Source organism: Aquarana catesbeiana, linkage group LG09 (genome assembly GCF_042186555.1).
Source record: "Aquarana catesbeiana isolate 2022-GZ linkage group LG09, ASM4218655v1, whole genome shotgun sequence".
Lineage (NCBI taxonomy): Eukaryota > Metazoa > Chordata > Amphibia > Anura > Ranidae > Aquarana > Aquarana catesbeiana.
The window spans coordinates 308,927,214-308,953,790 of NC_133332.1; the positions used below are offsets into that span (position 1 = coordinate 308,927,214).

At 45.9% G+C, this 26,577-nt stretch overlaps 1 protein-coding gene across 3 annotated transcripts in view; it reads left to right on the forward strand.

Annotated features, from left to right (window-relative positions):
* Positions 1–1,328: 1,328 nt before the first annotated feature.
* LOC141108721 (protein Shroom4-like) overlaps positions 1,329–26,577 on the forward strand; it is a gene marked incomplete at its 3' end in the record, with an annotated part of 39,678 nt that continues 14,429 nt past the window's right edge. The window contains 2 exon segments of one of the 3 annotated variants that reach the window (XM_073600606.1): positions 1,329–1,762; positions 25,698–25,829. In XM_073600606.1, coding sequence (XP_073456707.1) covers positions 1,554–1,762; positions 25,698–25,829 — 341 coding nt within the window. 3 annotated transcript variants of the gene reach the window in all.

The following is a 26,577-nucleotide window of genomic DNA, read 5'->3' on the forward strand; positions in this document are numbered from 1 at the left end:
TTCCAGGATGCCCCACAGATGCTCAATAGGGTTTAGGTCTGGAGACATGCTTGGCCAGTCCATCACCTTTACCCTCAGCTTCTTTAGCAAGGCAGTGGTGGTCTTGGAGGTGTGTTTAGGGTGGTGGTTATGTTGGAATACTGCCCTGCGGCCCAGTCTCTGAAGGGAGGGGATCATGCTCTGCTTCAGTATATCACAGTACATGTTGGCATTCATGGTTCCCTCAATGGACTGTAGTTCCCCAGTGCCGGCAGCACTCATGCAGCCCCAGACCATGACACTCCCACCACCATGCTTGACTGTAGGTAAGACACACTTGTCTTTGTACTCCTCACCTGGTTCCCCCCACACACGCTTGTCACCATCTGAACCAAATAAGTTTATCTTGGTCTCCATCAGACCACAGAACATGGTTCCGGTAATCCATGTCCTTAGTCTGCTTGTCTTCAGCAAACTGTTTGTGGGTTTTCTTGTGCATCATCTTTAGAAGAGGCTTCCTTCTGGGACGACAGCCATGCAGACCAATTTGATGCAGTATGCAGCGTATGGTCTGAGCACTGACAGGCTGACCCCTCACCCCTTCAACCTCTGCAGCAATGCTGGCAGCACTCATACGTCTATTTCCCAAAGACAACCTCTGGATATGACGCTGAGCACGTGACCTCAACTACTTTGGTGGGCCATGGCGAGGCCTGTTCTGAGTGGAACCTGTCCTGTTAAAATGCTGTATGGTCTTGGCCACCCTGCTGCAGCTCAGTTTCAGGGTCTTGGCAATCTTCTTATAGCCTAGGCCATCTTTATGTAGAGCAACAATTCTTTTTTTCAGATCCTCAGATAGTTCTTTGCCATGAGGGGCCATGTTGAACTTCCAGTGACCAGTATGAGAGAGTGAGAGCGATAACACCAAATTTAACACACCTGCTCCCCATTCACACCTGAGACCTTGTAACACTAATGAGTCACATGACACCGGGGAGGGAAAATGGCTAATTGGGCCCAATTTGGACATTTTCACTTAGGGGTGTACTCGCTTTTGTTGCCATCGGTTTAGACATTAATGGCTGTGTGTTGAGTTATTTTGAGGGGACAGCAAATTGACACTGTTATACAAGCTGTACACTCACTACTTTACATTGTAGCAAAGTGTCATTTCTTCAGTGTTTACAAAAATGTGAGGGGTGTACTCACTTTTGTGAGATATTGTAAATATGTATGTATGTATGAAAATATATGAAAATATATATATATTACACACACACACGCACTCCAAAGACATGCTGGTAGGTTAATTGGATCCTGTCTAAATTGGCCCTAGTATGTATGAATGTGAGTTAGGGACCTTAGATTGTAAGCTCCTTGAGGGTAGGGACTGATGTGAATGTATAATATATATGTAAAGCGTTGCGTAAATTCACGGCGCTATAGAAGTACCTAAAATAAATAAAATAAATTCATTATTATTCAAAAGAACAAAAAAAAGAATATAAAATAATATATTATAAATGATATGTGTCAGCTGTGAAATATTACATAGTGATTAGGGAACAAAAATTATGATTTTAGAATTTGTTTTTCCAAACATTTATTTTATTTTTTTCCATCTCCGGCAGATTGAAGATGGCGGCAAAGCAGCGAAAAGCGAGAAGATGGAAGTGGGGGATGAACTGGTGAATATTAATGGTACTCCCTTATATGGATCGCGTCAAGAAGCTTTAATCTTGATCAAAGGTTCCTACAAGATTCTCAAGATGATTGTCCGGAGGTAACTGATCTTTTCATTTTTGGGTTTTCTGTTCCCCACGCTTATTATTGGGGGGGGGGGGGGGGGGGGTTGAGAAAGTTTGTCACTGTGTGAGTTTTTTTTTCTTTCTGTTAACTGCTATTATGCAGCTGCCTCTGAATTTGGGAGTGGTGTGCAGAAACGTTTTGGCTCATCTGGGAATATCACAAAGGGCGTAATTTAATTAGTTCAGCTCTCACTCCTGTACACCCCCTATGAGCTGCTTAGTCACTGATAAAAAAAAGAAGCAGGGGGAGCTGAGCTGCTGAATCTCTGCTGGGAGGGGGGAGCTGAGCTGCTGAGTCACTGCTAGAAATGGGGAGCAGGGAGAGCTGAGCTGCTGAGTCACTGCTAGAAATGGGGAGCTGAGCTGCTGAGTCACTGCTAGAAATGGGGAGCTGAGCTGCTGAGTCACTGCTAGAAATGGGGAGCAGGGGGAACTGAGCTGCAGAGTTACTGCTGGGAGGAGCAGCAGGGGGTCTAAGCTGCTCGGAGAGAGGGCTTTTTTTTTTTTTTAGCTCATTTTACTCTTTGTTGTAAATACTTGACACCTCTACAGAGAGACTGTGGAGCTTGTCATTCCTGATATCCTGAGACTTAGTCTCCTCTGCTTTTCGCAGTTTTGCTAGTTAGTCAGATCCCCCCCCTGACCTGGAGACCTCTCCAGGTCTTGTTTTTGTCCTCTGCACCCATGGGCTCCTGTAAACAGCTAAGTAAGGAAATTAAATAATTGGCTCGTACAAAGCGGGGACTATAAAAAGATCTCCGGACACTTCCTGCAAGCAATTTCCTCTATCTGGAATGCCATTAACACATGGAATTTAGGGGGGCGTTAAAGTCAAAACAAGGTCCGGAAGACCAAGAGAGCCTCTGATAGAACTGTTCATGGACTGGTTAAGTATGTAAAGCAAAAGCCCAGCAAGACTGTAATGTACCTCTGGGGGGGGGATACAGAAGGTGGAAGAGCTTGGGGGGTGGGGGGGGGGGGGGGATACAGAAGGGGTGGAAGGATACGGAAGGTGTAAGAGCTTTGTGGGGGAGATGCAGAAGTTGGAGGAGCTTGGCGTGGGGGATACAGAAGGTGTAAGAGCTTGTTGGGGAAGATGCAGAAGGTGGAGGAGCTTGGGGTGGGGGATACAGAAGGTGGAGGATCTTGCAAGGATCTTGCAAGTGTGGGCACAGAAGGTGGAAGAGCTTTGGGGGGGGATACAGAAGGTGGAGGAGCTTGGCGGGGTGGATACAGAAGATGGAAGAGCTTGGGGTGGGGGGAGCTGCAGAACATGGAAGATCTTGGCGGTATGGGCACAGAAGATGAAAGCTTTGGTGGGGGGGAGGGGATACAGAAGGTGGAAGAGCTTGGTGGGGTGGATACAGAAGGTGGAAGAGCTTGGAGCGGGGGAAGATACCGAACGTGAAGGATCTTGCCGGTGTGGGCCCAGAAGGTGGAAGAGCTGGGGCCAGGGGGGGGGATACAGAAGGTGGAGGTGCTTGGCGTGGGAGATACAGAAGGTGGAGGAGCTTGGCGTGGGAGATACAGAAGGTGGAGGAGCTTGGCGTGGGAGATACAGAAGGTGGAGGAGCTTGGCGTGGGAGATACAGAAGGTGGAGGAGCTTGGCGTGGGAGATACAGAAGGTGGAGGAGCTTGGCGTGGGAGATACAGAAGGTGGAGGAGCTTGGCGTGGGAGATACAGAAGGTGGAGGAGCTTGGCGTGGGAGATACAGAAGGTGGAGGAGCTTGGCGTGGGAGATACAGAAGGTGGAGGAGCTTGTCGTGGGAGATACAGAAGGTGGAGGAGCTTGTCGTGGGAGATACAGAAGGTGGAGGAGCTTGTCGTGGGAGATACAGAAGGTGGAGGAGCTTGTCGTGGGAGATACAGAAGGTGGAGGAGCTTGGCGTGGGAGATACAGAAGGTGGAGGAGCTTGGCGTGGGAGATACAGAAGGTGGAGGAGCTTGGCGTGGGAGATACAGAAGGTGGAGGAGCTTGGCGTGGGAGATACAGAAGGTGGAAGAGCCTGGCGGGGTGGATACAGAAGGTGGAAGAGCTTGGGGTGAGGGAGATACTGAAGGTGGAGGATCTTGGCGGTGTGGGCACAGAAGGTGGAAGAACCTGGGTGGGGATACAGAAGGTGGAAGAGCTTAGGGCGGTGGGAGATGCTGAAGGTGGAGGAGCTTGGCGTGGGAGATGCAGAAGGTGGAGGAGCTTGGCGTGGGAGATGCAGAAGGTGGAGGAGCTTGGCGTGGGAGATACAGAAGGTGGAGGAGCTTGGCGTGGGAGATACAGAAGGTGGAGGAGCTTGGCGTGGGAGATACAGAAGGTGGAGGAGCTTGGCGTGGGAGATACAGAAGGTGGAGGAGCTTGGCGTGGGAGATACAGAAGGTGGAGGAGCTTGGCGTGGGGGATACAGAAGGTGGAAGAGCTTGGCGGGGTGGATACAGAAGATGGAAGATCTTGGCAGGGTGGGCACAGAAGGTAGAAGAGCTTTGGGGGGGGGGGATACAGAAGGTGGAAGAGCTCGGCGGGGTGGATGCAGAAGGTGGAAGAGCCTGGCGGGGTGGATACAGAAGGTGGAAGAGCTTGGGGTGAGGGAGATACTGAAGGTGGAGGATCTTGGCGGTGTGGGCACAGAAGGTGGAAGAACCTGGGTGGGGATACAGAAGGTGGAAGAGCTTAGGGCGGTGGGAGATGCTGAAGGTGGAGGAGCTTGGCGTGGGAGATACAGAAGGTGGAGGAGCTTGGCGTGGGAGATACAGAAGGTGGAGGAGCTTGGCGTGGGAGATACAGAAGGTGGAGGAGCTTGGCGTGGGAGATACAGAAGGTGGAGGAGCTTGGCGTGGGGGATACAGAAGGTGGAAGAGCTTGGCGGGGTGGATACAGAAGATGGAAGATCTTGGCGGGGTGGGCACAGAAGGTGGAAGAACCTGGGTGGGGATACAGAAGGTGGAAGAGCTTGGGGCGGTGGGAGATGCTGAAGGTGGAGGATCTTGGCAGTGTGGGTACAGAAGGTGGAAGAGCTGGGGGGGGGGGGGGGGAGAGATACAGAAGGTGAATAATCTATACCTAATCTATTGTAATCTGTTATCTACCCTATACACCCTTACGCTGTAATAGGTTGCAAGCTCTTCAGTCTTCTGTATTCTTTCTTTACAACATGATAGATTGAAGCTTTCCACCTTCTGTATACCCTAACCGATTGTAAGCTCTGCTATCTACTGTATCCTCCCTTATACCCTAATCGATTGTAAGCGCTGCTATCTACTGTATTCTACCTTATACCCTGATAGATTGTAAGCATTTCTATCCCATTTACCTTCTCTTATTCCCTAACAGACTGTAAGCTCTTCTACCTTCTGTATACTCCATTACTTCCTAATAGATTGTAAGCTCTGTTATCCACCCTTACACTCCTAATAAATTGCAAGCTCTTCAGTCTTCTGTATTCTTTACTTACAACCTTATAGATTGAAGCTCTCCCACTTTCTGTGTACCCCATCAGGTTGTAAGGTAAGCAGACTGAAGAGCTTGCAATCTATTAGGGCATAAGGGTGGAAAGACTGTAAGCTCTGCTGTTTAGTGTATCGGGGTATACGGGAGTATGCAGAAGAAGGTAGAGCTTCAATCTATCAGGTTGTAAGGATAAGATACAGAAGACTGAAGAACTTAGGGCATAAGGGTGGAAACCCCAAATAATGGCGCTTACAGTCTGTTGGGGGTATGAGGGAGAACGCACAAGGTAGAAGAGCTTACAATCTATCATGGTATAAGGTTAGCTGCATTAGATAGCAGAGCTTGCCGTCTCTTTAGGGTATACAGAAGGAGAGAGAGGTTACAATCTATCAAGGTGTGAGGAAAAGGATACAGAAGGCTAAAGAGCTTACACTTTATTAGGGCATAAGGATGGATAATGGAGCCTGGAATCTATTGGGGTATAAAGAAAGATACTGAAGGTGGAAGAGCTTACAATCTATTAACCTCTTGGCACTGGCACCTCCCAGCTCTTTACGAGGTTTATGACACTGGGGGGGCGGGGCTTAGGACCACATGACCACTGTGATTGGCGGTCACGTGGTTCAAAAACTTTCTGTTAGGCGATAGTAACTGTGCCGTGAGCATAAGGAAGATACTGGTATAAGGGGGATACAATCTCCTGGAGTTATCAGGGAGAGATACAAGAGGCAGAAGAGCTCACAATCTATAAGGACTTTTTATATCGACCAATTTATAGATGGTGGACAAATAGAATATGGAGAAAACCTAGTTTGAGTTCTTTTGTCATACTAATACTCTGTAATACTAATGAAGAAATCTTATGGCAGTTGAAAGCTGCCACACCTTTTAAAATGTCCTTCTTGTTATAAAAAAAACACATGAAGAACAAAGCATGGTATGTATACATGATGGAATAAATGGCTCTTTATGTTCTGTAGAACAAATTCCAAAAGGAACTACCCGAGACCTGACTTAATAAAGGGTACCCACAGAACAACGTGAACCTGTAGACCTCCCAAATGGTCTTCACGGGTGACTTCATGGAGCAGCGACTTCAACCCTACCCAAGACCTAACCTAATAAAGGGTACCCACAGAACACGGTGAACCTGTAGACCTCCCAAATGGTCTTCACAGGTGACTTCATGGAGCAGGGAATGTACCCTACCCAAGACCTAACCTAATAAAGGGTACCCACAGAACACGGTGAACCTGTAGACCTCCCAAATGGTCTTCACAGGTGACTTCATGGAGCAGGGAATCTACCCTACCCAAGACCTAACCTAGTAAAGGGTACCCACAGAACACTGTGAATCTGTAGACCTCCTGGTCGGACATCTTCACAGCTGACTTTATAGAGCAGGACATGTATTCTACCCAAGGCTTGACCTGGTAATGCGTGTCCACAAATAGTAGCCACCACAGATGAGGTAATTTTGTGTTTCACCAATATGTGGAGATCCACAACACATGGACTGTCTTGGGACAGGTTTAGGAAGGACGTTCTAATCTGCTTTTGGGTTTAGAGATGCTTAGATGTGTACTGCTTTAGTTTTTGGTATATCACCCTGGAGCTGGCATTGAGCACACGTGAGTGGGTGGAAGAGTCCCAGGTGGACCTGGTTTCTCATAACTGGGCATGTAGGTATACCTTCATGATGCTACATACATGTGAGGAGTTGTTGCGTTTTTATTACCTTGGTAAAGGAGACCAGAGTGTCTTTGAGTCTTTGGATCTTATGGGATTACAGTAAAAATATCCTAAGTTTGCACATAGGTGTGCCCGCTTTTTTAAAATGTGGCGCCCTGTCACAAATCCCATGTTTGGCCAAGCTCCCTGTCCTTTATTTTGGTGGCACTGATTGTTGGTTTAACGATATAGGAACCACTGACCTTGTCTAATATATGAATACGGTAACCAACAATCAACTTTGTAATTGATTGCACGTTGTACATGGTACAGCAATTTATGGTATTCTGGGTGCTCTTACAATGGCAGTAAGTGGAAAGTGAGGCATTCAGTTGGCACAGTCAGAGCTGAAGTGCCCTCGTACCGTGGCAGTCGGTGAAGAAGTGTGCTGATGCAGTAAAGGGTAATGGACCCTGGTATCGGGGGTGGACCATATAGTGCCTTTGGTTTCAATGTTGATGAGTGTAGTGCCTCTGGTGTTATTGGTGATCACTGTAGTTTCACTGGTGTCTGTGTAGCGTCCCTGGTGTCGGCGGGGGTCTGTGTAGCGTCCCTGGTGTCGGCGGGGGTCTGTGTAGCGTCCCTGGTGTCGGCGGGGGTCTGTGTAGCGTCCCTGGTGTCGGCGGGGGTCTGTGTAGCGTCCCTGGTGTCTGCGGGGGGGGTCTGTGTAGCATCCCTGGTGTCGGCGTGGGGCAGTGTAGCGTCCCTGGTGTCGGTGTGGGGCAGTGTAGCGTCCCTGGGGGGGGGTCTGTGTAGCGTCCCTGGTGTCGGTGGGGCGAGGGGGGAGTGTAGCGTCCCTGGTGTCGGTAGGGCGAGGGGGGAGTGTAGCGTCCCTGGTGTCGGTGGGGCGAGGGGGGAGCGTAGCGTCCCTGGTGTCAGTGGGGCGAGGGGGGAGTGTAGCGTCCCTGGTGTCAGTGGGGCGAGGGGGGAGTGTAGCGTCCCAGGTGTCAGTGGGGCGAGGGGGGAGTGTAGCGTCCCTGGTGTCGGTGGGGCGAGGGGGGAGTGTAGCGTCCCTGGTGTCAGTGGGGCGGGGGGGGGGGTGTAGTGTCCCTGGTGTCGGTGGGGGGGGCAGTGTATTGTCCCTATTTAAGCAAATGAATAACAGGCCACCAGGTTGGCTGTGCTTTGTGGCAGAGCTGTGAAAATTTGAAGACTGGCTGGACAGAACTATAAATCCTTGACAGGCAAAACCACTTCCCATTTATATTTCATTGGGTGTTTACTGTAGGTGTTAGCCTGACTTTTTCAGATCTTGTTGCTTCTCTTTAACTTACACCCCAACCCCCCTATTAGTGACATAACATAGTATACATTTTTCCCAAAAAAATGTCCCGAGTCCTGTAGGTGTCAGAGTCCGGTGTATTGTTCCCTGGGTTCTTCTCCTGAGAGCTCGTCCTGTATAAATAAACATTGTATTGTTTGTAGCACCGTCACACTTCCTGCCAGCCGGGATAATTGGCCAAAGATTTCCTAGGCCGGGGCAGAGGAGGAGGGGGGGGGGGGGGGCGGAGGAATGCGCCCCTCATAATAATATACATAGAGAGGGGAAATAAACAGAATTAATGGCTCACGTTGGCGGCCCGTCACGAAAATCCCCCAGGAGGGGAATGTTTGGGATTGTTGATTGCAGAGATGGGGTTAGCTTGGAACAGTGAGACCTGACATGTTGGGGGGACGGATGTCACCGGAGGCTTTGAAGGTAAGTAGGAGGTAGGTGAGCAGATTTTACTGAAGATCCTTCCCAAAGGTCTCCCTGGAAAGGCCAGGGGGTTCTACATCTGGAAATTGGGAGCCGAGATCAGATTTGGGTCATTTTAAGCAGAATTTCTGGCTCTTCAGGGTGGTTGCAGTGAAATCGATGTCCGCTCGCCGCCTGATTGTCATGGCTGTTTGACAATTTAATTTAGGATTTGACTTTTATACTTTTTACTTTACATATATAGTTGTGTATTTTTATAATTATTATTACTATATTATTTATATTTTAATTATTTGTATTAATACATATGTAAACATAGATTTTACTTAATAATTATTATTTCCATTAGCAATTTTTTAATTAATTTGAAATGCTTTCTTTACTTTAAAATGTTTATTAATAATAAACACATATACAGTGTGTTTTTTATTATTCTATTATTCAATGATATATTTTTATTTTATAATAGATCGACACACACCACAGCGTGTCTCTCTCTCTCTCTCTCTATATCTATATCTATATATATCTATATCTATCTATCTATCTATCTATCTATCTATCTATCTATCTATCTATCTATATATATTGTGTTCTTCTTCTTTTTTTTTTTTTTTTTTTTTTTTGTGCAATTAGGCTTTCCCACAGCCATATACTGTATATACAATAAATGGTCCAGGATTGCTGCACTTAAAATTTATTTGTTATTTCCCCCCAAAAAAGGAAGTGCAGCAATCCTGGATGGAAAATATATATATATATATATATATATATATATATATATATATATATATATATATATATATATATATATATATTCATTCATCTGTCATAATATTTTTTATTTTGTGTATTTTATTTTTACTTAATTTTATGTATTCTCTGATTGTAAGCTCTCATTCACAGGGCCTTTTTAACCCTCTTGTATTGTATTGTACTGGCTCCCTTTTATTTTGTAAACTGTTGCCATTACATAAATCCTGTATAATAATAATTATATAGTAGACAGTTATAGATTAGCCACTAGAGGGCGCTATTGGTAACTGTGCTGTATGATCAAAGTAGAAGGGGGGGTGGAGACTGAGGAAATGCTTCTCCTGCCTGCAGCCGACTGGTGACATCTCATCCTAGGTCGAGTCTGATGTCTATAAAGTTGCAATCTGATCCTTGGAGAAGAGGGGACTGGTGCGTGCGTTTACTGATGTGTGGTGATTCCATTAACCACTTAAGGCCCAGGCCTTTTTTTCAAACTTTGTGGTTAAAATTTATTTTTTTTAGCTATGAAATTACTTAGAACCCCTAAATATAAATATATATATATTTTTTTTCAGACACCCTAGAGAATAAAATGGCGGTCGTTGCAATACTTTGTCACACCGTATTTGCGCAGCGGTCTTACAAACGCAATTTTTTTGGGAAAAAATACACTTTTTTCATGGAATGGTGACAAACTTTTGACACGTAAAAAAAAAAATCTCCATAGGCGACGTTTAATAAATTCTACAGGTTACCAGTTTTGAGGGAGGTGGGGGGGGGGGTCAGCAGGGGATTGAAGGGTAGGAGGGAAAGAGGGGGTTCAACTTCAGCTGTAAGTTACCATCATTAGGCATTGTGTGTGGTTCTACCTATCAATGATCTGTACTACCTTATTCCAAGTCCTATCCCACAGGCAACCGTCGTTCATGGACCCAGGCCCGCCCATAGCTTGTCCAACTTTTTTTGGGCAATTACGTCCCATGTATGTCAGTTTATACAGTGACAGTGCCAGATCAATCAGGGATTGCCACCGTTGGACCGTGGGGGGGGGGGGGCCTATTCCATTGTATCAGGATCGTCTTCCTAGCATAAAAAGCCGCATAAAATACAAATAGCTTTTTAGATTGAGGAGCCTCTAATGTGTCGCAGATACCCAGCAGTAAGGGTATTGGGTCACAGGGGGACCCTTAGTTTACCTATGGAGTTTATCACCTCCACTACCCCGTCCAGAAGGGCCTCAGCTGCGGGCACGACCACACTACATGAAAGAAGGATCCAACCTCTGCACTGCATCTATGGCAGGCCGGTTGTCTATCTGGGTATATTCTAGCCAGTCTTTCCGGGGAGTAGTAGACCCGATGGATGAACTTCAGTTGTGTGAGGCGGTCCCTGGCCGAGATCATTAATGGGATGTACTGCTGGATACCTTCCTCCCAGTCATCGTCAGCCAGCGCGGGGATATCCGATTGCCATGCCGAAAACAGCTGGGAGACCTTTGAAGTATCAAGTCCCGCTAGAATGGAGTATATGGCGGACAAAGTCCCGCCCGTCTCCGAGGCCTTCAGCAAGGCCTCTACAGTGTTTGCCTCTAACCTAATGGATTGCAGAAATTGGGCATGAAAGTTGTAGGTAGCTAAACAACATGCGGCTGGGGAGGTTCCGGGCCCTTTTGAGGTCATCAAAGCTAAGCAGTCTACCATTGGTCATTATGTCTCCCAGTGTCTTGATTTCAAACCTTGCTCATAGCACTGGATCAGGTATGGGTTTCAAAAGTGAGGCAATCGAGGGTTACCCCAAAGTGGGGTGCGTGGGGACCAAGTGTCCACTTCCTCCACCTTAGACCAGACAGTATCCCATACCTTCAACGTAGTTTTCATTGAGGTGGTGATTCTGGTATTGGACCGGGGTCCTTGGTGGATCAGATTTCTCAGTTCAGCCTAGGAGCCCAGCAGATCCGCTTCAAGAGAGGCAGCTGGGTTGACCGGTTCACCCGAGAACCACCAACGAACCGTAACCGTATTTAATAAAACGGGGTAGGGCCAGGACCCCTAGGTAAGTCGGGGGTTGTAACGTCGCTTTCGCTATCCTGGGCGTACCCCCAAGCCAGAGAAATTAGGTGATTATGCTATCTATTTTTCTAAAAGGGATTTCGGTATGGGGATCGGGGTCTTCCTAAAGAGGTACAAGTATTTTAGGGAGAATTGACATCTTAATTAGATTGACCCTGCCAGTGCCAACTAGGGTAAGGGGCAGTGTTTTCCAAATGGCGCATCTCCCAGACAGAGAAGAGACCACCGCGTCCTCCGTGAGTGTGATCGCGGGGTCCCGCGGACCCGATGTCCACGGGGATACCCGCGATTGTCTCATGGAGAGGAAGAACGTGGAAATGCTTGTGTAAACAAGCATTTCCCCGTTCTGCCTAGTAACAGGACACTGATCACCGCTCCCTGTAATCGGGAGCGGTGATCAGTGTCGTGTCACATATAGCCACGCCCCCCCCCACAGTTAGAATCACTCCCTAGGACACACTTAACCCCGTTACTGCCCCCTAGTGGTTAACCCCTTCACTGCCAGTGACATTTACACAGTAAACAATGCATTTTTAATTGCACTGATCGCTGTATAAATGTGGTCCCAAAATCGCGCCAAAAGTGTCCAATCTGTCTGCCATAATGTCGCAGTCATGATAAAAATCGCTGATCGCTGCCATTACTAGTAAAAAAAAAAAAAAAAAATATTTATTAAAAATGCCTTAAAACCAACCCCTATTTTGTAGACGCTATAACTTTTGCGCAAACCAATCAACCGCTTATTGCGATTTTTTTTATTTTTTTTTTTATTTTATTTTTTTTTTATCAAAAATATGTAGAAGAATACGTATCGGCCTAAAAAGAGGGAAAAAAATTTTTTTTTTGTATAATTTTTTTGGGGATATTGTAGTAAAAAATAATGCGTTTTTTAAAAAATTGTTGCTATTTTTTTTATTTATAGCGCAAATAATAAAAACCGCAGAGGTGATCAAATACCACCAAAAGAAAGCTCTGTTTGTGGGGAAAAAAGGACCTCAATTTTGTTTGGGATCCACGTCGCACGACCGCGCAATTGTCAGTTAAAGCAATGCAGTGCCGAATCGCAAAAAGTGCTCTGGTCTTTGGGCAGCCAAATGGTCCGGGGCTTAAGTGGTTAATGTGAGGTCTGGGGTCGAAAAGACCTCAGATCTCACATTTACACTTAAATGCAATAACAATAAAAAAAGTCCTTTTTTTTTTTTTTTTTTTTTTTTAATAAAAAAAATGTCTAAGGCCGCTGGGCGGAAGTAACGTTTGACATCGCTCCCATCATCCTACGTCATTGAGTTGAGTTGGGGGCCATCGTTCCCTCACTCGACTTAGTGCCTCTGAGGGGAAAGGATCGGATCGTCTCCGCCGCTACCGACGGCTCCGGTAAGCGGCGGAGACCACTGTAACGCAGCGGGGGTGTGGGGGGGGGGCGGTGGCCACCTCTCCCGCCGCCGATTAAAAGTGATCTTGCAGCGAATCCGCCACTGAGACCACTTTTAGCTTAAAGCGGACCGCCCGCCATTGTAGAAAATACCGGGGTTACGGCAGTTATCTGCTGCCGTGACACCGGTATTCAACATCAAATTACCGACGTAGAACGGCGGAGGGCGGTCCGTAAGTGGTTAACAATTACTTCTGGACCGCCCCATAGCAGATATATCCACATGTGATTCTGCACTTTTCCATGTAGGGGGGGTGGGCGCCGCTTCTGCTGTGTTGTATTTGTATTAATGTATGAAAATTCCAAACAAGGTTATTGTTAATCCATTATTACAAAAAAAACTCACAGCCTCAGCAGGCAGGGAACAGTGTTGACGCGTTTCACGCTACAGGTGCCTGTAGCGCGAAACGCGTCAATGCTTTTCCCTGTCTGCTGAGGCTGTGATGTATTAATGGATTGCCAATAAACCTGTTTGGAGTTTTCGTACATCTGAGTGCGGCTTTTCTGTTTTTTTTTTTTTTTTTTTTAAGCGTCTTGCAGCTGCGAAGCGGACCGGAACCACTTTGTATGGAATGCGCCAAGCCAGTGCGGTGTTTTCACTTTGATTCGGTTGGACGCCGGCACACTTGTATAGTGTGAACCGAGCAAAGAAAGAACAATCGTTGATGTTGCATAAAACGTGTTGATCTGATCGCTGTTGGGTTTTTTATTTTTTGCTAAATAAAACAAAAAGGGACCGACATTTTGAAAAAAAAAACAAAAAAAAACTGTTTCATAGTTTGTTATAAAATAAGCAGGTAATTTTTTCTCCTTCACCGATGTGCGCTGATGAGGCTGCACTGATAAGGCAGCACTAATGGGCAATGGTAGGTGGCACTGATGGGTGGCACTGAAGGGCACTGGGCGGCACTGAGGGGCACTGTTGAGCAGTGATGGGCCGCACTGATGAGCAGTGATGGGCACTAATAAAGCAGCACTGATGGGTGGCTCTGATGAGGCGACACCTGATGGGTGGCTCTGATGAGGCGACACCTGATGGGTGGCTCTGATGAGGCGACACCTGATGGGCGGCTCTGATGAGGCGACACCTGATGGGCGGCTCTGATGAGGCGACACCTGATGGGTGGCACTGATGGGCACTAATAAGGCAGCACTAATGGGCACTGATAGGTGGCATGAAGGGCGGCAGTGATGGGCACTGATAGGTGGCATGAAGGGCGGCAGTGATGGGCACTGATGGGCACTAATAAGGCAGCACTAATGGGCACTGGTAAGTGGCACTGATTGTTGGCACTGATGGGTGGCACTGATTATTAGACAATGATGGGCATTGATTGGCAGCACTGGTGGGCATTGATTGGTGGCAATGTGGGCACTGGTAGGTGGCACTGTGGGCACTGGTAGGTGGCACTTGCAGGTGACATTGGTGGGCACAGCCGCGGCTTTCTGAGTGAGGGACCGATGTCCCTCTGACAGAAGCTGGTGATCAGCGCGAGGGGGAAAAAAATACCGATTACCGAGCTTCTGTTTACATCACGTGATCAGCCGTCATTGGCTGACAGCTGATTATGTGGTAAGGGGCCGGGATCGACCCCTTACTCCAATCTGTGATCAGCTGAGTCTCATAGACTCGGTGATCACAGAGCGGGTCGCGCAGACTGCGCTTGCTCGGGAGGACGTCCTCCCGGCAATTAGGGCCCACGCTGCAGCCGTCTTTCGGCTGTAGTGCGGGTGCCAAGTAGTTAATAATAATAAATAACCCTAAGACCCCTTTCACACTGAGGGCGTTTTGCAGGCGCTATAGCGTTAAAAATAGCGCCTGCAATCCGCCCTCAAACAGCTGCAGCATTGTCTCCAGCGCTGCAATGGCAGGACGGGAAAAAAAGTCCTGCCAGCAGCTTCTTTGGAGCGGTGAAGGAGCGGTGTGTTTACCGCTCCTCCACCGCTGCTCCCCATTGAAATCAATTGGGCAGCACTGGGATACCGCCGGCAAAACGCCACTATTGCGGCGCATTGCGGGCGGTTTTAACCCTTTCTCGGCCGCTAGCGGGGGGTAAAAGCGCCCCGCTAGCGGCTGAAATGCTAATCAGACGGTAAAACGCAGCTAAAAATATCGGCGTTTTACCGCCGACGCTATGGGCGGCCTGGTGTGAAAGGGCTCTTACCCTCAACTCCTAACCTTACCTCTAACCCCTTACCCTAACAAAAAATAATATAATAATAATAATAATAATTTTATTATTATTTTTCATTAGGGTAAGGAGTTAGAGGTAAGGTTAGGATTAGGGGTTAGGCCCCTTTCACATTTGTGCCACTTGTCCTGCGACTTGGAACTGCAAAGTTGCATGACAAGTTGTACCCCATGATTTCCAATTAGTGACGTTCATATCTGTGCGACTTCAAAGTAGTACCTGTGCTACCGTGGTCCGACTTTGATGTGAATTGAGGTCCATAGACCTCAAGCTTACACAGGCATTCCCTGAAATCGTGGCAAAATCACGGCCGCGAAATCACAATAAAATCGCTGCAAAATCGTGTGACTTTGAAGTCGCTGTAGTGTGAAAGGGGCCTTAGGGTTATTTAATTATTATTATTATTTATTATTATTATTATTATTATTATTTAATTATTATTATTATTATATATATATATATATATATATATATATATATATATATATATATATATATATATATACATATATATATATTTTTTTTTTTTTTTTGCTAGGGTGTTAATACTACTACTAATATTATTAATAATGAATAAATACATGTAAAATACACAAGTAAAAAATCATAAAAAAATAAATAAATTCAATAAATTAATACTAAATAAATAATTAACCTCTAACCCTTAAAGGAGTTCTAAAGTCTCAAGGTTTGCATTCTATGCATTAAGGTGAAAAGCCCCCCCCCCCCCACCAGACCACCCTCCCCACCTTTTTTGTTTTTTTCTTACCTGAACCCGATCGTTCCAGCGACGGGAATGAGCCCAACAGCTCCTGCTGCTGTCTCGGATCCTCATTAGATAGTTTGATAGCAGCAGGGGGGGGGGGCCCCCGAGTCCTGCTGTCTGTGTCATTGGAGGCAGCAGCAGGACTCGGGAGAGTGCCCCCATGCAAAGCGGCTCTCCGGGGGGGGCACCCAATGAAGAGGAGGAGCCAGGAGCGACGCCGGGGGGATCCCACAATCACTTTTAGGATGGACTTGTCTTTTTTTCACCCTCACCTACTATGTAACTATATATTATTTATTTATGTATTATTACATAGTAGGTGAGGTTGCAAAAAGACACAAGTCCATCAAGTCCAACCTATGTGTGTAATTATATGTCAGTATTACATTGTATATCCCTGTATGTTGCGGTCATTCGGGTTCTTATCTAATAGTTTCTTGAAACTATCAATGCTCTCCGCTGAGACCACCACCTGTGGAAGGGAATTCCACATCCTTGCCGCTCTTACAGTAAAGAACCCTCTACGTAGTTTAAGGTTAAACCCATTTTCTTCTAATTTTAATGAGTGGCCACGAGTCTTGTTAAACTCCCTTCTGCGAAAAAGTCTTCTCCCTATTGTGGGGTCACCAGTACAGTATTTGTAAATTGAAATCATATCCCCTCTCAAGCGTCTCTTCTCCAGAGAGAATAAGTTCAGTGCTCGCAACCTTTCCTCATAACTAAGATCCTCCAGATCCTTTATTAGCTTTGTTGCCCTTCTCTGGACTCGCTCCATTTCCAGTACATCCTTCCTGAGGACTGGTGCCCAGAACTGGACAGCATACTCCAGGTGCGGCCGGACCAGAGTCTTGTAGAGCGGGAGAATTATCGTTTTATCTCTGGAGTTGATCCCCTTTTTAATGCTAATATTCTGTTTGCTTTGTTAGTAGCAGCTTAGCATTGCATGCCATCGCTGAGCCGATCATCTACTAGGACCCCCAGGTCCTTCTCCATCCTAGATTCCCCCAGAGTTTCTCCCCCAGTCTATAGATTGCATTCATATTTTTGCCACCCAAATGCATTATTTTACATTTGTCTACATTAACCACTTGCTTACTGGGCACTTAAACCCCCCACCTATCCAGACCAATTTTCAGCTTTTAGCGCTGACGCACTTTGAATGACAAGTGCTCGGTCATACAACACTGTACCCAAATGAAATTTTTATCATTTTTTTTCCCCACAAATAGAGCTTTCTTTTGGTGGTATTTGATCACCTCTGCGGTTTTTATTTTTTGTTAAAAAAATGTAAAAAGGCCAAATTTAAAAAATTTTTTTTTTTTTTTTTTTTATATTTTGTTATAAAAATGTAAAAAAAGGTAATTTTTCTCCTTCATTGATGTATGCTGATGAGGCGGCACTGATGGGTGGCAATAATGGGCACTGATCTGGTACACTGATAGGCAACACTGCTAGGTGGCACTGATTGGCACCACTGGTGGGCATTGATAGATGGCACTCATGGGCATTGATAGGTGGCACTGGTGGGCACTGAGAGGTGGCACTGGTAGGGGGTACTGGTGGCATATGACGGCATATGACGGCCTCCCACGAATTCAGGTCTGCGCTGTAGCTGTCATTCGTCTATAGCACGTACATCAACTGGTTAAACCTCATTTGCCATGTAGTTGCCCACCCCATTCATTTGTTCAGATCTTCTTACAAGGCTTCCACATCCTGCGGAGAAGTTATTGCCCTGCTTAGCTTAGTATCGTCCTCAAATACAGAGATTGAACTGTTTATCCCATCCTCCAGGTCGTTTATGAACAAATTAAATAGGATTGGTCCCAGCACAGAACCCTGGGGGACCCCACTACCCACCCCTGACCATTCCGAGTACTCCCTATTTATCACCACCCTCTGAACGCTCCCTTGTAGCCAGTTTTCAATCCATGTACTCACCCTATGGTCCATGCCAACGGACCTTATTCTGTACAGTAAACCTTTATGGGGAACTGTGTCAAATGCTTTTGCAAAATCCAGATCCACCACGTCTACGGGCCTTCCTTTATCTAGATGGCAACCTCCTCATAGAAGGTTAGTAGATTGGTTTGGCAAGAACGATTCTTCATGAATCCATGCTGATTACTGCTAATGATACAGTTCTCATTACTAAAATCTTGTATATAGTCCCTTATCATCCCCTCCAAGAGCTTGCATACTAGTGATGTTAGGCTAACTGGTGTGTAATTCCCAGGGATGTATTTTGGGCCCTTTTTAAATATTGGTGCTACATTGGCTTTTCTCCAATCACCTGGTACCATTCCAGTCAGTAGACTGTCAGTAAAAATTAGGAACAATGGTCTGGCAATTACTTGACTGAGTTCCCCAAGTACCCTCGGGTGAAAACCATCTGGTCCCGGTAATTTATTAATGTTAAGTTTAAGTCTAATTTTAATTCTGTCCTCTGTTAACCATGGAGGTGCTTCCTGTGATGTCTCATGAGGATAAACACTGGAGTTTTGGTTATTGAAGCCCCCCCGATTCCCTTGTGAAGACTGAGCAGAATAAATCCCCCCATCCTCTGTAACCAGATGTCCTTCTTTATGGGGCCAATATGGTTAAAGAATTTCTTGGGATCTTCTTTGCTCTCCTCCACTATGTGTCTTTCGTGTTCAATCTTAGCCGCCCTAATTGCACCCTTACATTTCTTGTTGCATTCTTTGTAAAGTCTGAATGTTGATGATAATCCCTCAACCTTGTATTTTTTGAAGGCCTTCTCCTTTGCTTTTATATGCATTTTTACATTGGAGTTAAGCCATCCAGGACTTTTGTTCGCTCTTTTAAATGTATTACCCAATGGGATGCACTGGCTAATGCCCTTATTTAATATTCCTCCATGTTCTTTGTTCCTAAGATTTTATCCCAATTTATGCCTTCTAGCAAGGTTCGTAGTTTAGGGAAGTTGGCTCTTTTGAAATTCAGTGTCTTTGTGTTCCCCTTATGTTTCCTATTTGTGTGATTTATACTGAAGCCAATTGACCTGTGATCGCTGTTTCCTAAATTGCCCCGTATTTCCACATCCGTGATCAGGTCTGTATTGTTGGTAATCAGTAGATCCAGTAACGCTTTATTTCTAGCATTACATATTTTATTTTTTTACGATACATTTTTGGTTATTTATGTATTTATTTTACATTTTATTTCTTCATATATTACTGTTTTATTTATTTTAAATTTAATTTGAGCAGAAAATTGCGGTGCAAATGGTGCGTTTCCATTGATTTCTATGAGAATAAAAATGCGCCAAAAAAACGCTTAAATCTGCCCGTTTCGAGCTACAAATAAAAAGCTCCAGAACTTTTTTGATCTTCAGGCGTTTGGCTTCAGGTGACTTGTAGTAGAGAAGTGAACCTTCTCCATAGAGAATAAAAGATTCCAGCGTTGGAGCTTCGAGCTACAAAAAACGCGGAGGTGTGAATGAGCCCCACCTATGACCTCTGCAGTAATTAGCAGCCTCTCTGGGTCCTCGGCACCCCCAGCACACAACCTGCCGCTCGCTCAGCCTCCCCTCTCTCTCTCTGTCCTTATCTCGGCTTCTCCTTTTGTTTCCTCTGCCTTTCCTGAAAGGTTGAGGAATGTCGGGGAGGGATTCGCCCGCAGCGTCACCGTGTATTCGGGGAGCCACCTTTTCAGCGAGGTCACATCTTCAGCATCCCTCTCTGTGCGGCACGGGCCGCCGCTGCCGCGCACCTCGCTCTTCCTCTCTCCCTCCCTGAAATAACTGGAAAAAATCCTCTCATTTTCCTCTTGTAAAAATTCTTCTGTTCCGTCAGCCGCAGATGTCGCTCGCGCTCGTTATTAAGTCCTATGGGGAGTCCAGTCGCTTGCAGCTGATCTCACGTCTGGTTGGGATTGCTCGCCTCCGGATCGGGTTTTTGTAGCTGCTGATTGCTCCGGGTGAGTGGAACGCGTCCGTCCTGTGAGCTTTTTGCTTTGCCGGGGAGGGGGGTGTTTGGTAGCGAGCAGAATAGACACCTGCTCCCCATTAACGATCGCTATATATCAGATCAACATCTGTAATCCGGACTGTGTGTAGATGGGATGCAGACTTCAGCTGGATTGTCATAAAACCCCTCATTTCTGATTGGATGGTTCCTGAGAAGACTGGGTTTTTTGGGGGTTTTTTTTTTTTTTTTTTTTTTTTCTATTCTGGTTGTTTTGTTTTTTTTCTATTTTTCTTTTTTTTTTCTTTTTTTTTATGTTCTTTTTCTTAGTTTTTTTTTTCTTTTAATAATTGCATTCAATGTTTAATGAGGAGCAGATCCCATCCACTGCCTGCAACAATTCATCTAAGCATCCTGCTACTTATTAACCATGTGCCTGTTGCAGGTGCTCTTCCTTTAGACGTGTAGACTTTACCTGTTGATTTATTAATAACTGGCTTTTGTTTTGTCCTCCTTTTTAATGTTTAAACCTAATTCCAATTTTTGCTTGAGCTTTATTGACCCTTCATCCAGCCACTTGTCATTTTGCTACGCCAGTTGTTTTGTCTGCTGCCTCCCAAGCAGATGCTGTTCCTTTAGACGTGTAGATTTTACCTGTTGATTTTATTATTAGCTGGCTTTTGTGTTAACCTTTTTAATATTAAATAGAATTCTGTTTCTGCTTTCTTGACCCTATATCACGCCACTTGTCATTTTGCTACCCAAATTTCACCTGTTGATTTATATGGGGAGTCCAGTCGCTTGCAGCTGATCTCACGTCTGGTTGGGATTGCTCGCCTCCGGATTGGGTTTTGTAGTAATTGGTTATTTATTTTTTAATAACTGTTTTTTGACGTATCCATAATATTTAGGAATTCTGATTTTTGCATGAGATTTTTGACCTTACATCCAACCACTTATCATTTTGCTACCCAGTTGTTTACCTGTTGCCTCCAAGCAGATGCTGTTCCCTTAGACATGTAGACTTTACTTGTTGATTTAATTAATTGCTGGCTTTTGTTTTATCCTTTAATATTTGGGAATTCCTATTTTACTTGATCTTTTTTGACATTACACCAGTTGTTTGTTGCCTCCAAGCAGATGCTGTTCCTTTTTTTTTTTTATACGTGTAGACTTTACCTGTTGACTTATTATTAGCTGGCTTTTGTATTATCCTTAATATTGTGTCTCTTGTCATTTTGCTACCCAAACTTTACCTGTTGGTTTTTTTTTTTTTTTTTTTTTTTTTAATAATTTGCTTTTTGTTTTTTCCCTTTAATTTTTTTGGAAATTGTAATTTTTCTTGAGCTGTTTTGACACTTTATCTCGCCATTTGTCATTTTGCTACTCAGTTGTTTACCTGCTGCCTCCAAGCAGATACTGTTACTTTTAGAGGTTTTAAGCTTTACCTGTTGATTTTTTTTTTCTTCCAATAACTGGCTTTTGTTTTATTCCTAATATTTAAGAAGTATTCTTATTTTGCTTAATCTGTTGTCAGGGGCGTTGCTAGGTCTACAAAAGATCTGGGGCTAGAGCCCATAGCAGAGTAGTAAAGAAAGTCATATGATTGGGCGGGTATATACAGTAATATACGTGTGTGTGTATATACCCAGAGAGCCCCCCCCTTGCGCCAGGGTCCCCAGAGAGCCCCCCCCTTGTGCCAGGGTCCCCAGAGAGCCCTCCCCTTGCGCCAGGGTCCCCAGAGAGCCCTCCCCTTGCGCCAGGGTCCCCAGAGAGCCCCCCCTTGCGCCAGGGTCCCCAGAGAGCCCCCCCCCTTGCGCCAGGGTCCCCAGAGAGCCCCCCCCTTGTGCCAGGGTCCCCAGAGAGCCCCCCCCTTGCGCCAGGGTCCCCAGAGAGCCCCCCCCTTGCGCCAGGGTCCCCAGAGAGCCCCCCCCTTGCGCCAGGGTCCCCAGAGAGCCCCCCCCTTGCGTCAGGGTCCCCAGGGAGCCCCCCCCTTGCGTCAGGGTCTCCAGGGAGCCCCCCCCTTGCGTCAGGGTCTCCAGGGAGCCCCCCCCTTGCGTCAGGGTCTCCAGGGAGCCCCCCCCTTGCGTCAGGGTCTCCAGGGAGCCCCCCCCTTGCGTCAGGGTCTCCAGGGAGCCCCCCTTGCGTCAGGGTCTCCAGGGAGCCTCCTCCTTGCGTCAGGGTCTCCAGGGAGCCTCCCCCTTGCGTCAGGGTCTCCAGGGAGCCTCCCCCTTGCGTCAGGGTCTCCAGGGAGCCTCCCCCTTGCGTCAGGGTCTCCAGGGAGCCTCCCCCTTGCGTCAGGGTCTCCAGGGAGCCTTCCCCCTTGCGTCAGGGTCTCCAGGGAGCCTTCCCCCTTGCATCAGGGTCTCCAGGGAGCCTCCCCCTTGCATCAGGGTCTCCAGGGAGCCTCCCCCTTGCATCAGGGTCTCCAGGGAGCCTCCCCCTTGCACGAGGGTCTCCAGGGAGCCTCCCCCTTGCACGAGGGTCTCCAGGGAGCCTCCCCCTTGCACGAGGGTCTCCAGGGAGCCTCCCCCTTGCATCAGGGTCTCCAGGGAGCCTCCCCCTTGCATCAGGGTCCTCAGAGTCTCCCCTCCTCTTGGGGACCCCTGCAGAGACTCTGGGCTATGGGCTCCAGATTCGGGGCTAGAGCCCCAAAAGCCACCCCCTAGCGACGCCACTGTCTGTTGTGATGCTGCAGGAATGAGCTCCATATATGTTGCGATGTCAGCTAATGGCATAGTTTAGAGTTTAAATATTAGGTAATTGACTTCATTCGCCTCCCATTTTATACATTTGTGTCCAATATTGACTTTAGCAGTAAGTCCCTATTCACATTTATGTGCCGTGGAAAGTCGCAGCAAAATCGGACCGCACAAAAGTGCATGTGCTTACTTGTAGGGTGTTCTTAATGGCACTCTAGCGCACCACAACGCTTGTCGGATTTTTAGCATGCGTTTTGGTGCCGTAAATGGACTGCAGTGCCTTTAGGAGGTGCATCTATGCCCGTGCATTGCCACATTACATAGATGTGAATGGGGACTTAAAGTGAAGCTTTACTTTTAAACTTTAAGTATACAGTGCCTTGAAAAAGTATTCCTACCCCTTGACATTTTCAACATTTTGTCATGTTACAACCAAAAACGTAAATGCATTTTATTGGGATTTTATGTGATAAACCAACACAAAGTGGCACATAATTGTGAAGTGGAAGGAAAATGATAAATGGTTTTCAACATTTTTTACAAATAAATATGTGAAAAGTGTGGCGTGCATTTGTATTCAGCCCCCTTAACTCTGATACCGCTAACTAAAATCTAGTTGAACCAATTGCCTTCCAAAGTCAGCTCATTAGTAAATAGATTCCACCTGTGTGTAATTTTAATCTCAGTATAAATACGGCTGTTCTGTGAAGCCCTCAGAGGTTTGTTAGAGAACCTTGGTGAACAAACCGCATTATGAAGACCATGGAACACGCCAAACAGGTCAGGGATAAAGTTGTGGAGAAGTATAAAGCAGGGTTAGGTTATAAAAAAAATCTCCCAAGCTTTGAACATCTCACGGAGCTCTGTTCAATCCATCATCCGAAAATGAAAAGAGCATGGCACAACTGCAAACCTACCAAGACATGGCCGTCCACCTAAACTGACCGGCCGGGCAAGGAGAGCATTCATCAGAGAAGAGCCAAGAGGACCATGATAACTCTGGAGGAGCTGCAGAGATCCACAGCTCAGGTGGGAGAATCTGTCCACAGGACAACTATTAGTCGTGTTCTCCACAAATCTGACCTTTATGGAAGAGTAGCAAGAAGAAAGACATTGTTGAAAGAAAGCCATAAGAAGTCCAATTTGTGAGAAGCCATGTGGGGGACACAGCAAACATGTGGAAGAAGCAAAACGCTATGTGTGGTGGAAAACTAACACAGCACATCACCCTGAACACACCATCCCCACCGTGAAACATGGTGATGGCAGCATCATGTTGTGGGGATGCTTTTCTTCAGCAGGGACAGGGAAGCTGGTCAGAGTTGATAGGAAGATGGATGGAGCCAAATACAGGACAATCTTAGAAGAAAACCCGTTCGAGTCTCCAAAAAACTTGAGACTGGGGCTGAAGATCACCTTCCAGCAGGACAACAACCCTAAACATACAGCCAGAGCTACAGTGGAATGGTTTAGAGGGGTCTCAAACTGGTGGCCCTCCAGCTGTTTCATCTACAAGTCCCATGAGGCATTGCAAGGCTGACAGTTACAAGCATGACTCCCACAGGCAGAGGCATGATGGGACTTGTAGTTTCGCAACAGCTGGTGTACCGCTAGTTTGAGACCCCCTGGTTTAGATCAAAGCAAATTCGTGTATTAGAATGGTCTAGTTAAATTCCAGACCTAAATCCATTTGAGAATCTGTGGCAAGACTTGAAAATTGCTGTTCAGATGCTCTCCATCCAATCTTACATGGTTACATAGTCAGGTTGAAAAAAGACACAAGTCCATCCAGTTCAAACTTAAATCTGACAGAGCTTGAGATATTTTGCAAAGAAGAATGGGCAAAAAGGTCCCTCTCTAGATGTGCAAAGCTGGTAGAGACATCCCCAAAAAGACTTGCAGCTGTAATTGCAGCGAAAGGGGGTTCTACAAAGTATTGACTCAGGGAGGAGCTATACAAATGTACCCCACACTTTTCACATATTTATTTGTAAAACATTTATCATTTTCCTTCCACTTCACAATTATGTGCCACTTTGTGTTGGTCTATCACATACAATCCCAATAAAATACATTTGTTTTTGGTTGTAACATGGCAAAATTTCAAGGGGTACGAATACTTTTTCAAGGCACTGTAAGCAAAAAAAGTTGACGAAGTCCAATGTCACACTTGCTATGCAGGATATGTCAAGGCAGAGACATACTTTGTTGCCGAGTGAGGGACTCAGCATGGTTTTCATCAGCAATGGATTCGATGCCTCACTTGTCCAGCCAGCAGCGGTGCAAGCTCTGGAAACCGGCCATTTTGAAGAACTTTATAGTGATCTTGCCACAAGCCAGTTGTCACCAGCTGCATCAGCCTAAGAGCAGGCCTCTGCTTTTATTAGCCTCCGTCTTTGCCCCTTCCAGTTTTAATTTTAGTTTGCTTGACATTCTCTGGCTTCAAAGCGAAGTTCTCCAACTGCCATCCCCCTTTTCCAAAGGGAGTGCCCTTACAGGTGAAACTACATCAGAGAGGGGCATACAATTAAAGTGGTGTTCCGGCCAAAATTATACTTTCTAAATAAAAACACCCCTATAATACACAAGCTTAATGTATTCTAGTAAAGTTAGTCTGTAAACTAAGGTCTGTTTTGTTAGTTTATAGCAGTAGTTTGTTATTTTATAAACTTATAGCAGGCCGTGGCCATCTTAGGTGTGGGCATCTGAAGCCAGACTGTATTTCTTCCTGGATCTCATCCTTGCAGATCTCGCACATGCTCAGTGCAGCACAAGCAGTGTAATAGGTTTCAGGTCAGGTTTCCATAGCAACGGCAGTGTCAGAGGAAGTTGCCGCCCCTTCCCAGAAGGCATTGCAAACGGGAAATGATGCGATGGGCCGCGGCCAGGGAGGAGGAAGTGAAAAATGAATACAGCAGATATACAGTAGGTGCTGAGAAAAAAAATTTAAAAATATCCAATTCGTTTACAGTGCGCAGTTTAGTGAGGGATGCTGAAGAGTTGTAAAAGTGGGTGGAACTCCACTTTAAGCTTTTCTGGCTAATAAAGGTAAAAGCCAATAAAATGTGGTATCTGTACTTTGGTGGGACTTTTGCTTGGAGAGCTTTAAAAAGTGCAAGTTGACTTGAACTGTGTGTGTCAGTGTAATCTTAGCTCTTTGCACCTCTGATCAGTTTGTTCATTTCGATTTTGCCAGGAGGAATGTTTCGGTTGTCCGACCCCACTCATGGCACCTTGCCAAGCTGTCCGAAGTCCATCCTGATGTAGCAAGTATGCAGTATCCCACAGATGCCTTCAGTTTGTCCTGGCATTCTGGCTGTGAAACTAGGTGGGTATGTTTTTTTTTTATGGTGACTTTGCAGATAAATATACCTGATTCGTCTAATAACTTGTAGAAGACACTATATGTGGGCACTTCTCCAAATGGTTGAGTTCAGGTGTTTCAAATGAAGGGTACTGTTGATAAAGACACATTATACAACTGTGCTCTTCCAGCCCTACTGGTAACAGTTCAGTGAAGGCCCTTTTCTGTTCCAGCGTGACTGTAGCCCATGTACAAATCCAGCTCCACAAAGGCTTGATTTGACCGGTTTAGGTTGGAGGAACTGAAGTGGCCTTCACAGAGCCCCTGACCTCAATGCTACTGAACACCTTTGGGATAAGGCCTTCTCATCCAACATCAATACCTGACCTCAACCCTACACCGTGTCTGTCGGATGCTGGGATCTGTGGCTGGCTAAAACTTTAAAACACTCAACTACAGGTTTGCCTTCTTCCCTGTTTTTGCTCCAGTGTACCGCTGCGGCCGGCACACATCCAGGACGGACAGGGTAGGTGTAAGGTTAACTTTGCATATCCACAATTTGAGGGATTGAAACATATTGATGAACTATCCAGAGAACAGCACTTCATATATATAAAAATTATAACCATCTGTTATCATATTTTCAAATACTTCCGTTCTCCCTTTTTACCATTGGTTCTAAAACAAGCAACGTCAACATCACAGATGAATTCCTCTTTCCAATTAAGCCCCTGAAGGAGGACTGAATTTTAATATATCCCGAAACGCGTTG